The sequence below is a fragment of the Capricornis sumatraensis genome, chromosome X (genome assembly GCF_032405125.1).
Source record: "Capricornis sumatraensis isolate serow.1 chromosome X, serow.2, whole genome shotgun sequence".
Classification (NCBI taxonomy): domain Eukaryota; kingdom Metazoa; phylum Chordata; class Mammalia; order Artiodactyla; family Bovidae; genus Capricornis; species Capricornis sumatraensis.
Window position 1 is genome coordinate 133,737,123 of NC_091092.1, and position 14,726 is coordinate 133,751,848.

Consider the following 14,726-nt stretch of genomic DNA (forward strand, 5'->3'; position numbering starts at 1 on the left):
AGGACACTAACAGTATTGATATCATATTTTAGAAACATATTTAGCTTTTCCTTGCCAGCTTTTTGCAGCACTCTTGGTTCCTCTGGGATGTGTGTGGCATATGACCAAATTACCCCGTGTTCAAAGATATGTTACACAGTGTAGGGAGAGATGGCTTCTAGACTGACAGAAAATGTACAGTGGGGAGCAATCCATCCACAGCTGGTTGGATATCCACCAGAAATGCAGCTGTAGCCTTGTGGGTAACTGGCCAACCATGTTAGAATAACCTCTGTATCCAGTTCTATTATTTCCTATAGTTTTTTCCCAGGATGTATTTCACAGGCTTTGGCTCCTGGTGGCCAGCAGGGTCCATAAGAGTTTTAGGTGTGCACATGCAACAGCCCTGACCAATATGGAGACTTCTACAGGAGCCAGAGTTCCATGTTCATAAATAAAACCCACCCAAAACCTAAGAGCATTGGCTTCTGCTGAGAGAGTATGCTTCATTGAAGTGATCCTGAAAGTCTTGAGTCTCTGGTTTCCCCTGCTGTTCTAGTCCATGAGAGAGACAAATTGGAGGAAAATGTTAGCCTTGATCTGGTGGTGAATTGGGGACTGAAGAGCATCATTCTTCTGATCCACCCTTGTCTTTTTTGAGCCACGGAACAGCTGTGGCATTTCCTTTGAAAGAAGCAGACAGCTCTAGCCCATTTGGAGGAAAGATTTTTTGAAGTTGCAACCATGGATTTGGAAGGTTGCGTTCTCTTGTTAAAGGGTGAGTGCACTGCACTATAACACCTAACCCTAATCCCAGATGATGAGAAGGGATGTAGGCTTAGTAAGATAATGTACACCAGTAATACGCAGATTTCTTAAAGTTTTATCAGACTATGTATCAGTGTCCCCGTGTCAGCTGTTCACGTATTTGGCATCCTAGGTTTTACTGTAGAAAGCCTTTCAGGATCCCTCTCCAATTTGAATTATATTTCCTCCTGTCCTACTGTATCTCTCTCCTCCACCTGACCATCCACTGGCCCTCCAGCAGCCTCTGTCTTGGTAGTCATCACGGTGTGCCATAGAAATTGTTCCTCATCTAGCTGATCTCCTTGAAGGCAAGGAAGACGTCTTATTTTATGTTTGTATTCCCAGTGCCAACAACAGTGCTTATCACCCTCTAGATCTTCAAAAAGGACTGAACGAATGAAATCCAAAGTAAAACTCAGAACCTAGCTCAGGTCACAAGAAAGTGAGTATGTGGCACGTCAAAATTGATCTTCCACAACAGCAGTGTTCTCCAGTGAGAGAATCTCCAGTATCTCTTCTGTCCAAGATGGTAGCCAAAAGCCCTTGTGGCTCTTGAGCATGTGAAATGTGACTTTCTACAAAGGAAGAGCTGAACTTTTGATTTTGAGTAATTTAAACAGCCACATGTGCCCAGTGGCCACCATCTTGGCCAGCAGTCTCAAGGCCACACATCTCTATCCAATAGAGACCAGAGATAACTTCATTAGCCATGGAAGCAGGCATTCATCTTGTCCCTAACTTCATCGTGGAGCCTGGGAATGGGAGAAGTGGGGATGATACAACACAAGAAAAAAGAGGTCTGTTTTCTCTCTTGTATGATGCAACATATATCAAGGCCAGGAATTTTAGTTGCTGTTGGTTTGGGAGCCTGGAGAATTTGGGCTTTTAGTTGCGTTCCTCTTACCTCACTTTAACCTGCTAGGAAGTCATAGGACAAAATGAGATTGACCTCCATCATCTGTGTTCACAAATCTCACATGTCTGAATCTCTTTAAGGTACCGACTTGCTAGTGGACTTGAATTGTATTGTGTACTGGGTCCCATTTTGGGCAGTTTCATCAGTCCATTTCAGGGAGGTTGGTCTTCTTGAAAATAGCTGGTCATCTTTTGAAATGAAAGGAAGAACACTTTGTTATGAGGGCCTGGCATTTTTACTTTCCAATGAACTGAAGAGAGAGATGGGGTTATCTCCTAGGGTAGGTTTAAGCAAACCCTAGTTTAGCATGGAATGATCATCAAAATGGAAAGACCTAGCTCCAGTGTTTCATGCTGGGTAGTCATTCCCTATCTACTGTAAAGGCCGTTTGGGGGAAAGAAATTTAGCCACCTTAATGTGCTTGCCCTGAAGTCATGAACTGCTCTTGATTGCTGTTAAACATCATAATGCATTCAGAGTTCGATTTCCCTGACAAGCCATTTAGTTAAGGGTCTGGATAGTATAAACAGGGATGGGAGGTCAGGAGAGGGACCAACATTACCCTGAGGCCTGCACTGCCCCACTGAAACATAAAGTGTCTCCGAACTGAAAATGTCACCTGACTCAGTCCCTGGGGAGGTCCTTATGGACATCTCAAGTCAAAGTTGATTTGAAAAATGAATGAGTTTAATTTCTCTCAAGAATGAAGAGTGAACTGTGGCTCTCTCCTTCATTTCACTTCATGGATGCTCATTTTGTCCCCTCCCACCGCAGCCCTGTTCCTTTTCCCGCTTCAGGTACTTAAACGTCACCCACCAGTTCTGGATTCTTACTCTCAACATGTGCGTTGGGCGGGGGCAGGTGGAAGTTGAGGAGGTGGGTTCGGGGGATGAGTATGATTAAATTGCTTGTGCTGCCTGGCTCTGGGGGAACATTTTTATTTAAAAGCTAAGCTGATTTGTGGTATTGACATGAATGAAACCTGAGTGAGCCCATTTGAGTGGATCTGGGTGGCTTGGTACTTCTAGGGACCCATATGCCCACCCCTTTTCCAGACTGATTCCCTTGATATTTTTCTGATCACAGCAACAGTGTAATTACTGTATTTGACTCTTCTGGTTGCCCAGGAGGTCAGAGGCTGGGGAAAGCCCTTGGCCGCTGTGAAAATAGAGAAATAGCTACCTGAAACCCCATAAAGGTGAGGCTGGGGGGAACTTGATGGTCACTTGTCTTCATAGAACGGCAGCTTCACTGAAATTCTTCTGACATTGTTAGTGGGGTGATTGCTTCTCATTGTCACTTGACCAGGGGTCCCCTAACCTCAACCCTGGGTCAATCAGGAAGTGGTAGAGTTGTGCCTTACTCCATAACAATTTGTCACTTAGCTGCTCTGCCACACACCCCGAACAAATTAAGCTTCATTTCCCCTTGAAGCCCCCAGGTCCTCACCCACAGAAGGAGATGGGGACAGCTCCCCTTGGCCCCTGCGATGCTGAGCTGTTGCCCAAAGAGCATGTGGGGCAGAGGGAAGAGTTGACCTTCTCTGTTAATGCGTGGTCTTCATGAAGTCGTAGGCATTTTACCCTTACCAGCCGTGTTTTCTCTCCCCTGGGTCCAGGCTGCTTTGAATGCTGCATCAAGTGTCTGGGCGGAGTCCCCTACGCCTCCCTGGTGGCCACCATCCTCTGCTTCTCGGGTGTCGCCCTGTTCTGCGGCTGTGGGCACGTGGCTCTGGCAGGCACCGTGGCAATCCTGGAGCAGCACTTCTCCACCAACACCAGTGACCATGCCCTGCTGAGTGAGGTGTAAGTTGCCTCCTTCCTTTTAGAAGTGCATTTAAAGTGCCACCACCCCAGGAGGGCTGCAGAAAGACTGCTGTGGACGCCCCTGGGAGAAAATGGATGCCTTTCATTCACGCTCCCCAGGGATAGACAGGAAAAGGGCCGGGAAAGAAGGGAAAAGAAAGGGCCAGGAGTGCAGTGGGTGTTGGGGACCTGGGATAGGACTGCGCCTGGGGAATGGGACGGTGCACACATAAGACACAGTGCACGTGTGGCCAAGGGGGCTGGTGCAACACTGCCCATCCTCTCACCGAGGGTTACCACGGTCCCCGAGTAACAGATGCCCTCCGGTGCTGTCAGAGAAGATGGCTTAGCCCCACCCGAAGTCTACAGGAGCAGGACCTGGACGTTCATTCTTCAAGCAGAGGAAAAATCCCCGGGGATCCTCCAGTTCAGAAAAGGGGAAGACTTAGGGGTATGGCCTCAGCCCTGCTATCCTAGAATCCTCCTGAGTGTCCAACTCCCATGCATGGATTCTCATAAGCGTGCCTGCCCGGCAGCAGTGTACTGATGATTGTCTTCGTGTGTCTTCCCCTGCCCCTCACTGTTTGCTTTTTCCTTCCTTACTCCCAAAGTCTGACAGTCTTTAGGTGCCTTGTGATTGGGAGATACTTTTCTACCAGCCCTTTGAAAATAGGCAGGAATGAATTTTTATGAAATAATAAGGGAAGCATGTTGGAAGAGTCCTCGGGAAATTTTATTTTTTATCTGTGAAATGATTCAAAGAAATCAGCAGTTGGGGAAGCTGTGAGGAGGATCAAGCAGGACAAGGGATTCAATGAGTGCCAACTGGGTACAAAAAAAAGACCAAGAAATATTTACCATGACTGAGCCTCGGGAAAGCATGGTAGTTTAATTAGCTGGTGATGCTGGTAAGTGGCTCTAAAAAAATCCAAAGGTCTGTGTTTCACCCCAGACTAATTGAATCATAATCTCTGGGGATATAGGACCCAGGTACCTGTAGTCTCTAACTCACCAGCTGGTTCCACTGGGCAGCCAAAGATTGTCATCTGCATTTCTGTTGGCTTTCATAGGACAAAATTAGATGTGAATTAACTTTTTGTATCTTAAACCTGCTTGATACATTATCACTTGTGTTATGACAGTGTCTTGTGCAAAAAGCGTTCACCCAAGTTACTCCATAGAGAGGCCATGAATGCTTACTTAGGGGTTTTAGCAGAAAACCATTAAGCACAAAGCCTGGTTGGGAGACATTCTGCTGTGGTGGAAGGAACAGGCCGTCCACTGGACCCAAGTTGAAATGCTGGCTGTATGTGTGTCCTGGATGAGTGGCTGTAACTCGTCAATCTCTGCATTTAGTTACATGCAAAGGAGTATCATCTAGTAAGTACTAGAAGTCCATCAGGGCCCCGCCCAAAGGAAACATCGCCCTCATCTGGGAAGTTGCCCACCCCTTGGAAGAAGGGTCCAGGTTGCTGTGGTCTGGGCAGGGGTGCCTGTCTGCGGCACCCCCACCGAAGCCATCAGTGGGTCGGCTGTCACAGGATGTCACCTACCCTCACAGCCTCCCTCCAGAGGCCAAAATCAGGCTGTGAATGTAACCACTTGGGATCTTCTTTTCACAGAATTCAACTGATGCAGTATGTCATCTACGGAATTGCATCCTTTTTCTTCTTGTATGGGATCATTCTGCTGGCAGAAGGCTTCTATACCACGAGTGCAGTGAAAGAACTGCATGGGGAGTTTAAAACAACTGCCTGTGGCCGATGCATCAGTGGGATGGTGAGTATGCATGAAATGATACAAAATTCAAGTTTTTTCTGTCTGGTGTGGTTTTTGGCACCGGCTTCCCTTGCTGACATGTGGTCTGTGATTGCATTCACTCAGCAAAGCTGAGGCGTCTGTGTGACCCAGTGGAACCTGACCAGTTCCTTCTCTGGCCTTTCACAGGCAGTGTTTGCTGACCTAGTGGAGGACAGAGGCTTGGTAAGGGGCTTGGTAAGAGACAGGGTCAGAAAGTGCTCTATCACAAAAGGAGACTCAGGGGTGGAGGGAGAGATGGGAAGGAGGCATTTTTGGAGTTGGAGTTGGGGGGGGGGTCGTTGAAGTGGGGTTTATAATGGCCTATGCCAAGCAGCTGGATGTGTGGGTCTGGCATTTGAAAACTGGTCGGATGTGAAGAAAACAGCTGGAGAGTTGAGAGAGATGCACTCACATGGAGGCAGAAAGTCATGGAAGGAGGAAGATAAACACACAGGCTGCAGGGCTGAGGACACCAACTGAGCTCTCTGCTGTCTTGAGGTGAGGACTCTTAAAGATGTAAAACCAAGCAAGACTAGAGGGAAATGAGCATTTGAGCAGGTTTACTGTGCACTAAGCTTGTGTTCATGGCTATTGTAAATGTAGTAAAGGTGCATCCAATGCTTTTTAGTGATTTCACAGGACCATGAAACTACCCAGGTTCTTTTCCAGAAAGAGCTTCCTATAGTGGTGGCTGTTCTACAGCCCCTCTATTATGTAGAATAAAGGCAATTTGGAACAGGGTTCTAATGCAGTGGCCTGTGAGAGCATCCACACACCTTGGTAAGTGTGGAACTGATATTTACAAGGCACGGCTGAAGGAGGCCCTGTCCCAGCTAGCTCAGTGACCTTGGACAAGGGACAGCCTGCCTTGGCTACTTACGTCCTTACTAAATAGGGAACTGTAAAGTTCCAAAACTTCCCTGTATCTGCTATGGTCCAGTGACTGCATCCAGCAAGTTCAGTATTAGGAGAAATATATTAATTCTTCCTCCCAGGGATTGCACTGGTTGGTGAAGATTCTTTCTCCTTCTTGTCCTAGTTCGTCTTCCTCACCTATGTGTTGGGAGTGGCCTGGCTGGGTGTGTTTGGTTTCTCGGCAGTGCCAGTGTTTATGTTCTACAACATATGGTCCACCTGTGAAGTCATCAAGTCCCCCCAAACCAACGGGACAGCAGGAGTGGAGCAGATCTGTGTGGACATCCGGCAATATGGTACTTCCTGTGCAGTCCGTGATTTGTGTTCTATGTGCATATGCGGGTCTAAATTATTACAGGGTTGTAATAATAATAATTCTAATAATCATTAGGATGGAGAAGAGCAGAAGAAAGCAGAGAAGACTGAAGAAACGAGACTCTGGAGATCAGGGGATGAGACCCTAGAGACTTAGGAGAGGAACTAGGGAGACTTGGGAGACGAGACCCAAGACTGGAGACTTTGGAGATTTGGGACAGGAGACTAAGGAGACGAGAGGAGACTTAGGCTACTCAGGACAGGACAGTTAGGAGACTCGGGAGACAACACAGTGGAGACTTAGGAGATGAGACTCTGGAGACAAGACCCTGGATAGCAGAGTCAGGAGACAAGACCTTGGAGTCTTAGGAGAAGAGACACTAGAGACTCAGGAGACGAGACCCTGGAGAGCAGATTCAGGAGAGACTTAGGAGACTAAAGAGAGGAGATGAGGGTTACGAGACTCAGGAGATGAGAGCCCGGGGTCTCAGGACAGGAGACTGTGAAGAGGAGACTCAGGAGAGGAGATTTAGGCTACTCGTGAGCGGAGAGACAGGAGACTCAGGAGAGGAGATCTATAGCCACAGGAGATGAGAGCCTGGACAGGAGGGTCAGGAGAAAGACCCTGGAGACTCAGCGAATGAGACTCAGGAGACAAGACCCTGGACAGGATACACTATCGACTCAGGATAGCACACTCAGGAAAGGACACCTAGGATACTCAGCAGAGCAGACGAGGCTTCCGCTACTCAAGAGAGGAGAGTCAGGAGACTGAGCAGACGAGACTCAGGAGATGAGACCCTGGTGTCTCAGGAGCTCAAGAAGGGAGACTCAGGAGAGGAGAAGAGGGTTAGGCGACTCGGGAGAGGAGACTTAAGAGATGAGACTCTGGAGGTTAGACCCTGAAGACTCAGGAGACTCTGGAGATAAGACTCGGGAAAGGAGAGAAGACCTAGGCTAGTCTTGAGAGGAGACTGTAGACAAGATTCTGGACACTCAGGAGATGAGATTCTGGAGACTCAGGATGTGAGTAGAGACTTTGAAGATTCAGGAGAGGAGATGCGGCTCTAGATGACAACATAAAATCCAGGCATATTTTAAAGTCATCCAAAGGGACTCTTAACAAAGCTGAGCGCTGGATATCTATTCAAACATATTTTTCTGAGTGGGCACTTCACCTAAGTTCAGTTCATCTTGAGAGGCCACAGAAAGGGCCATGGCACCTCCTGTCCATCACTGCAAACCAGACATCCCTCCTGAATGAGAAAAGGCAGTTTCAGTAGTACTTCTGTCCAGGATGGTGGAAATCCTGTTCTTGGCAGGATCAACTAGGGGAAAAAAAGTTTTCCATTAGAATTGAAGAGGAAGTAATTGTTCTTTCAGAGCTTTTCTAAAAGAGGTTTCTTCCTGTCTGGCTTATCCTCAGCATCTTACCTTGAACCATAATACAAAACTTAACCTAAAATGCCCCTTGCACTGAGCTCTTCTCTTAGAGCCAAAGGTTCAGCTACACTGTTCTTTAGAATAGATGGAAAACAGAGATTCAAACTGATTTTTAAAAGATTTATAAATGAATATCTAGGTGCATGTATCATTTCCCTACTCTTCAGCATTCACTACAAATGTCATCAGTAATCATTTTTAAAAATCTTCTGTTCTTGAAATCAGTGGTTTCATCATTTCCTATTCTCCTGAAACAAAGACTTACTACTGGTCCATAACAAAGGTAGAAGGAATAGTTTTTAAGTATCTTCCTTTCTGACCTCCTGGGAGACAAGAGAACTTGATGTGTGTCTCATATTTAAGGGTACATCGAGGCATTAATGACAGAAAAAGCAGCAGAGGGGAGTTGGATACAGCAAGGACACCACAGGCTGAGCTGGCCTCACTCTGTGAGGAAGTACAGTGGTTTTCCAAGCTTCCAATTGGACTTTCAATCCAGAAGTAGTTCTGAGATACTTGTAAAACACAACAAAAAGGAACAGAAAAGCAAAGACATACAAAATGGAAGTGCAGATTACAGAATATAAACAAATTCCTCTCAAATTGCCATGAACCTTTCTGAGCATAGCCTCTCCCTTTCAGAATGGAGTCAGGGCCAATCATGGTGAAAGAGCTTGAGGAGCAAGGCCGCAGACCATGAAGTTCAAGGCGAGATGTGTTTGGTTTCAGGAGGAGGAAATGCCTTATAAGGGGGGTAGGATGGGGGTTGTCCTGCAGCTGTTGAACTCGAGTTCATGAATATCAGCTCAACTAACCAAAGCATAATTTGTCTAATTCTCTCATGGACCAGTTGCCTTTGCTCTTGCCCTGTTGTCCAAATAGGACTTTTTTTAATTCCAGAAAGTTTCTTCTGCAGAGGGCAGATACATCAATTGTTGATGAAGAGCACAGCATGTGACTGTGTTGTAACTGCCTCTGAAAGTGGAGGGGCCCAGTGCAAGCAGGGGCACTGGCATTTGTGCTAATCACTAACCTTCTGCTGGGATTCACTTTCTAGGAATCATCCCTTGGAATGCTTTCCCAGGAAGAATATGTGGCTCGGCCCTGGAAAACATCTGCAACACCAACGAGGTAGGCCCCGGCCCCTCAGCTGATCCTAGACGACCACTGGGCACTTCAGGCTGAGGCAAAGGGTGCGCCTAGGGAGAAAGACCACGAGAGGGCGCTGAGCCACCATTTTCTACCTAGACAATGGCCCTGTGCCATGGCTGAATCCAGAGTGACGGTCCTGCCCCACCAGACAGCTTTCTCTTTTGGTGATATTTGGAGAGTGATCCCAATCCTGCCCAGTCTGAATATATCTCAGTTCTTCATCTTCAGATCGTTTTTCAAAGTAGAACATTTGTCATAGGACCAATGTAAATTTTCCCAGAGAGGACTGCCCTCAATTTGTATACAACTGAATTTTTATACATTGGCAACTTATTCTTTTGATTAGACTGAGTTGCTGCTATTGCTTATTCACCCTTACTTGGCAGTAAATCCTGACACACTATGGTTGAAAAATCTCTCTGCCCTAGAAAGTCTTCAGGCCTTGGCTTATAACTATATAAAAGCAGATTCTCAAATGCACTGGTGGAAGCTTGCATTTAAGATGATCCTGACATGGTTTAGGAAGTAAGGAACAACTGCAATAATCAGGGCCCGCCTACCTGGCTGCTGGGTGTGTACATCCATGATCTGGGCCGCAGGTAGCAGGCAGGCAGGAGCAAGATAATACCCTGTTCGTGGGGAGCAGCCCCAGCTACTCCCATGTAACTGGCCTGGGGTACAGCCTCTTGCCAAGTTCTGAAAGCTCCCCAGCTAAGCCCAGCATGTGCCCGGTCTTCAGAAATCAGCCCTACAGAGGAAGAGGGAGTGCGCCCAGAATAGAGGAGGCCATCACTCCCCCGCAGAATGCTCACCTCGGTGCCCGGTTCTCTCCTAGTTCTACATGTCCTATCACCTGTTCATCGTGGCCTGTGCCGGAGCTGGCGCCACCGTCATTGCCCTGGTGAGTGCTGGCCCCCTTCCTGCAGGCACCATCCTAACAGACTTCCCTTCCAGCCAACACACCTGGGACTCTGCCTCGGTTCAGGTGCCCCTATGTAAACGTACCCCGTGTCTAGCTTGCAGGAAGGATGAGGTGCTGGTCTTGGCATTCATGGTAGGTGATGAGATTCAGATTCGGTGGGAAGAATCCTTTTGCCTCCGTTTAAAGGCATCTTGTGGGGTATACATTGCTGATTCATGAACAGTGTACCCACGGCCAGCAGCAGTGTGTCTCAGGCCTGACTGGAGCTTGCTGAACACATGTATTTTCTCCGTCAGGTCCCCTGCAGTCTCCCTGCGCTTAGGAACACTAGACGGCCCTTTAGCACTCTCATGAGGGACCACAGAAAGAGTGAGGTCACAAAAATGCAAAAACCAGGGCACATGATGAAAAAGATGCTTGTTTACAGCTTGCCATAGCTGCCAAGGCTGCCACAGTTGCCTTGGGCATGTCAGCTTTTCCGCATCCTGTGTGTCCGCATGGCTGTGAGTGCTGACCTGAGAGTTAAGGAAATTTTAGCACAAGGACCGGTTCACAAATACGGAAGATGCCACCACACAGGCGTGTGTCTGTGTGTATCACGTGGACCGAAAACTTGGGAGGGCTTGGCTTGTGGTGTCCAGAGCTCTAAGGTGGGTAGAGTGAGGGGGAACCTCAAGTGCTGAGAAATGAGGACGTGAGTCCTTCAGAGTTTGTCCAACCTTTGATGTCATCCCTCCCCACGTGGAGGCAACCCTCTATTCCCTCAGGATGGGGACCTGTTCTCTGGGCTGATGACTTATTGTATACGTGAGACTCCAGAAACTTGAGTGTGCGAGATATAATGGGCTTACAAATGGCAAAAAAGAAACACCCTAGGCTCTGAGCTGGCTCCCATCCCCGGCCGAGTTTAGAAGTGTCGGGGCAGAGGCCCGCACTGCCTGTATCTTACTGTCCTGTTCTGTTCTCTTCCACCAGCTGATCTACATGATGGCTACCACATATAACTATGCGGTTTTGAAGTTTAAGAGTCGGGAAGATTGCTGCACTAAGTTCTAAGTTGCATAAGGCCAATAAGGAGCTTTAGAGAGCTATATTCCGTAGCGTGAAGTATCACTGACCCCCAGACTAAAGCAGAGCCTAGGCTTCTGCAGTTTTGTTACAGTAATTTGTAAATCGCTTTAGTCAACTCATTTTGCATGGTAGATTACTCAAATGACTTACCGTACATGAACTCCAAAATGATGATGAGATCTGGCTATTTCCACATTGTGGAAAGGATTCAGTTATTTACTGACATTGGTGAGCAGCCACTGAAAAACAATGTCTTTGTTTTTTAACAAAGTTCTTTGAACTTAAACTCTGAGCAGTATCTCTAAGTGAAGTATTAAAACTGGAATACCTGTGTTTTCCATTATTTTTGCTTGCTTGATAACCCATTTCAGTAATGAACACACGTGCTGAAGATGAATTGGAAGAGAACCGTTTTCATCTGGATTTGGTCTTCTCAGACTCTGTTTGGAAAATATTTTATAAATATTTTTTAAATCTGATTACCGTATTTTTAATGATTATAGGGCTCACTACCAAATAAATGCCCCTCAAATAAGCTGACAAAAATTTGAAGAAAAAGAGCTCATTTGTAGTTTTATTTTTACACAACATCATCAGTCCTTTCAGAGCCCACAGAATGGATAACCTCACAGTGTTGGATTGGGGTGAGTAGTAACTGATTCCTCATAGCCACTTCTCAAACTGCACGTAAGATTCTAATGGGGAAAGTAATTGTGCTTGGATCTGAAAGTCTCCAATATGTTGAGAAGGAAATATAAGGAACTTGATATATAGATTTTGCAGGAAAGATGAGGAAAATAAGCGGGAAAGAAGCATTTGCCACATCAAACTGTAAAGAATGATCATAATGATTTTGACGTTTTGTGAAATGAAATCATGGCAGTTATACACGAAAACTAGTTTCACTACTAAAAGTGTGTTAACACAGGGACTGCATGCTTTGCTGATAGTTCTTAATTTTGGTTTTGACATTCACTTAATTTTTCCATGTTAAATATGTAGTTTTATATTATTTACTCAAAATAAACACCGTTCACACTTTCAGGCCTTTGGGGAAATTGATTTTTGTCCACAGATAGGAAAGATCTTTGCACGACACTCATTCCAAAATAACCACACAGCGTGTTTCTGAACTTTTGCCTTCGTTTTTCAAGTGACTCTTAAAATGGTAAAAAGCACCCTGTCGTATTTCATTTTTGCCTTTTCTTAACAGTAACTTGGGCCATTTTCTCTTGATTCATTATGTTTGTTTACTAACTTTTTTCACCCTTTTAATATGAAGCGTCCTAGCAGAGCTTGCACTCAGTCTCCGATGCCTCTGATAGCAGAATGAATATTAATCCGGAATAACCCTCTCCATTTTTACAGCACAGAGCGTCTAATCTGCCTTCACAGCTCGCTTTGCCTTCTCACATGCTCACTAGCCATCATGCTCACCCTTCTTTTCCAGATCCACTTCCTCATGATACTGTCTTCTAACTGGGCTTACTTAAAGGATGCAAGCAAAATGCAGGCTTACCAGGATATCAAAGCAAAGGAAGAACAGGAACTGCAAGATATCCAGTCTCGGTCAAAAGAACAACTCAATTCTTACACATAAATGTTTGCCAGAGGGTCTCAGCCAACGAATTTACAGCTCTGACAAATCATCAGACAGCTGCTCTGCAGTACAGATGTGTACCCCACCAAACAAACTCACGTAAAAGTCCAAACACTTCACTGTCTGTCTCAAGCTGCTGGGATGTATTTCTAGGAAAACCTTCCAGTAGGTAACTCTGTTTCTTTACAAGATATTGGAGGTTTCATGGGAGCCATTTTAAAAGGCAACACTTCAACAAAATGAATATTTATCCTTTTGAAATTTGTGGCATGTTCACAATCCCACCAAGACAGGCTTTGAGAACCCGATACCCCTTGATAAGGACCATGCCATCACAGCATCAGGCGGTATGACCACACATTCCTTTCTACCATCTGTCCTCAAACACATCTAAATAGGAACTAAAATGGAATTGATGTGACATTGCATTCCTGACAGCTGACATGTATGAAATTGTGGCTCAAAGATAAAGTGATTCTTAGAGTTGACCCTTGTAAGAAAAATAGCTGACCTCCCCACCCCTCTTAAGTCCAGGACATACTAATTTCCTGGTCCAGTCAGAAATTGGTTTTTTTTTTCTTTCTCTCAAGAATGCTAAAATGAGCCCATTATAATAATTCTGCATTACCTCCCATGGATGAAGCTAGATTCAGACTGACAAGCTATCCAAAATCAATTTTTGTAATAGGTTTCTTTTACATAAATGTCAGCTTTGCCTTAATGAGTATTTGTTTTCAATTTCTAAGAACTTAAAATAGGTAACCCCAAATCCTTCAAAGAATTTTGTTCCACAAATGTTTTTCTTAATGAAGAAGTGTTACCTTATTAAAATGACCACCACTCAAAACCATTTTTATGTGGTCTGAATAGCAAGTTTACAATTTCATACCAACTACCCAAAACCTAATTACCAACAGACCACAGACCTCCTACTTTTATAGACTTGAATACTGAATTAATTTCAATTAGGTTTGGTATTTATTTCACGTTTTCTTATCTAAATCTTAAGTTTCCTGGAATAAAGTTCAATGTTCAGGAAAAGAAAAAAAAAAAAAAAACCCAAATGCTTGAGTTTAAGCCATCTTCAAAAGAAACTTGCCTTTTAAATCATTGTGTTTCAGAACATTAAGTGACTATAGGTATTGGGTATTAGTGATGGTAAACTTTGTGTTGTTCTTTATGAAATGATACATATAACTGTTGGGTGCATCAGTGCTTTTAAAGGGGGCTGCATAATATAATAGGGTTAACTATGTATATTCATGTTAAGAATTAACTTGTGGTTTGGCTGTTTCCTGGATTTTAAACATATCCACATGCAGAAATGTGTTAAAATGAAAGGAAGCATACCTTTATCAGATGCTATTAAAATTGAACAGCAAGTATAATATTTCATTTGGATTCTTTTTGTTGGTGTTGTTGTTAATGCCTAAAAATGCCTATTTGGATCTTGACTATTTTTTCTTTTTCTAAATCGGGAGACGATCTCTTCTGTGTAGAACAGTTGTTCCAGAATAGCTTGGTGTTTTGTTTTCCTGTTGCATGACAGACCTAAATATTTTTTCCAGCAGTGGAGGTGCTGTTTGAGTCCAGTGTTCTAGAAGAGGCAGTGTCTAAAGCCTAATTTTACTTTTCTAATTCTGGTAGCTCTTACCAGGAATTTTTGAAAGTTTTGTTTAAGTAGTCTAATATTTTTTATGTAAAGAGCATTAAATTTTGCTATGTATAAATTTTTGTAACCTAACAGTGAATCAATATTTTCTATCAGTGCCAAGGGCTTCCTGTAGTTCTATTCAAGTGTTACAATAAATATTTGTAGATAATAGTCAATACCTGTGTATGCTTATTTTAAAGATCTATTTAGGTGGAAATAGCTGTGGATGTATTACGAGAAATGAAATAAAAATTATAGCTTCATTCACTTGCCTTTTTACCATACATATATACTCTCTCTCTGTCCTCGGTATGGTGTTATTTTTAAACAGTATGCATAATCAAGAT

The 14,726-nt window shown here is 44.6% G+C and overlaps 1 protein-coding gene across 3 annotated transcripts in view; it reads left to right on the forward strand.

Moving 5' to 3' along the window:
* The window catches only part of GPM6B (glycoprotein M6B), a 45,069-nt gene extending 30,583 nt beyond the window's left edge, over positions 1-14,486 (forward strand). For 2 of the 3 annotated variants that reach the window (XM_068962042.1, XM_068962043.1), the window contains 6 exons: positions 3,321-3,507; positions 5,130-5,286; positions 6,347-6,518; positions 9,038-9,111; positions 9,968-10,033; positions 11,030-11,491. In XM_068962042.1, coding sequence (XP_068818143.1) covers positions 3,321-3,507; positions 5,130-5,286; positions 6,347-6,518; positions 9,038-9,111; positions 9,968-10,033; positions 11,030-11,110 — 737 coding nt within the window. In that variant the 3' untranslated portion in view covers positions 11,111-11,491. Of the gene's footprint in view, positions 1-3,320; positions 3,508-5,129; positions 5,287-6,346; positions 6,519-9,037; positions 9,112-9,967; positions 10,034-11,029; positions 11,492-12,575 lie in introns of those variants that run through there. The other variant, XM_068962041.1, reaches the window with a different exon arrangement.
* Positions 14,487-14,726: the final 240 nt, after the last annotated feature.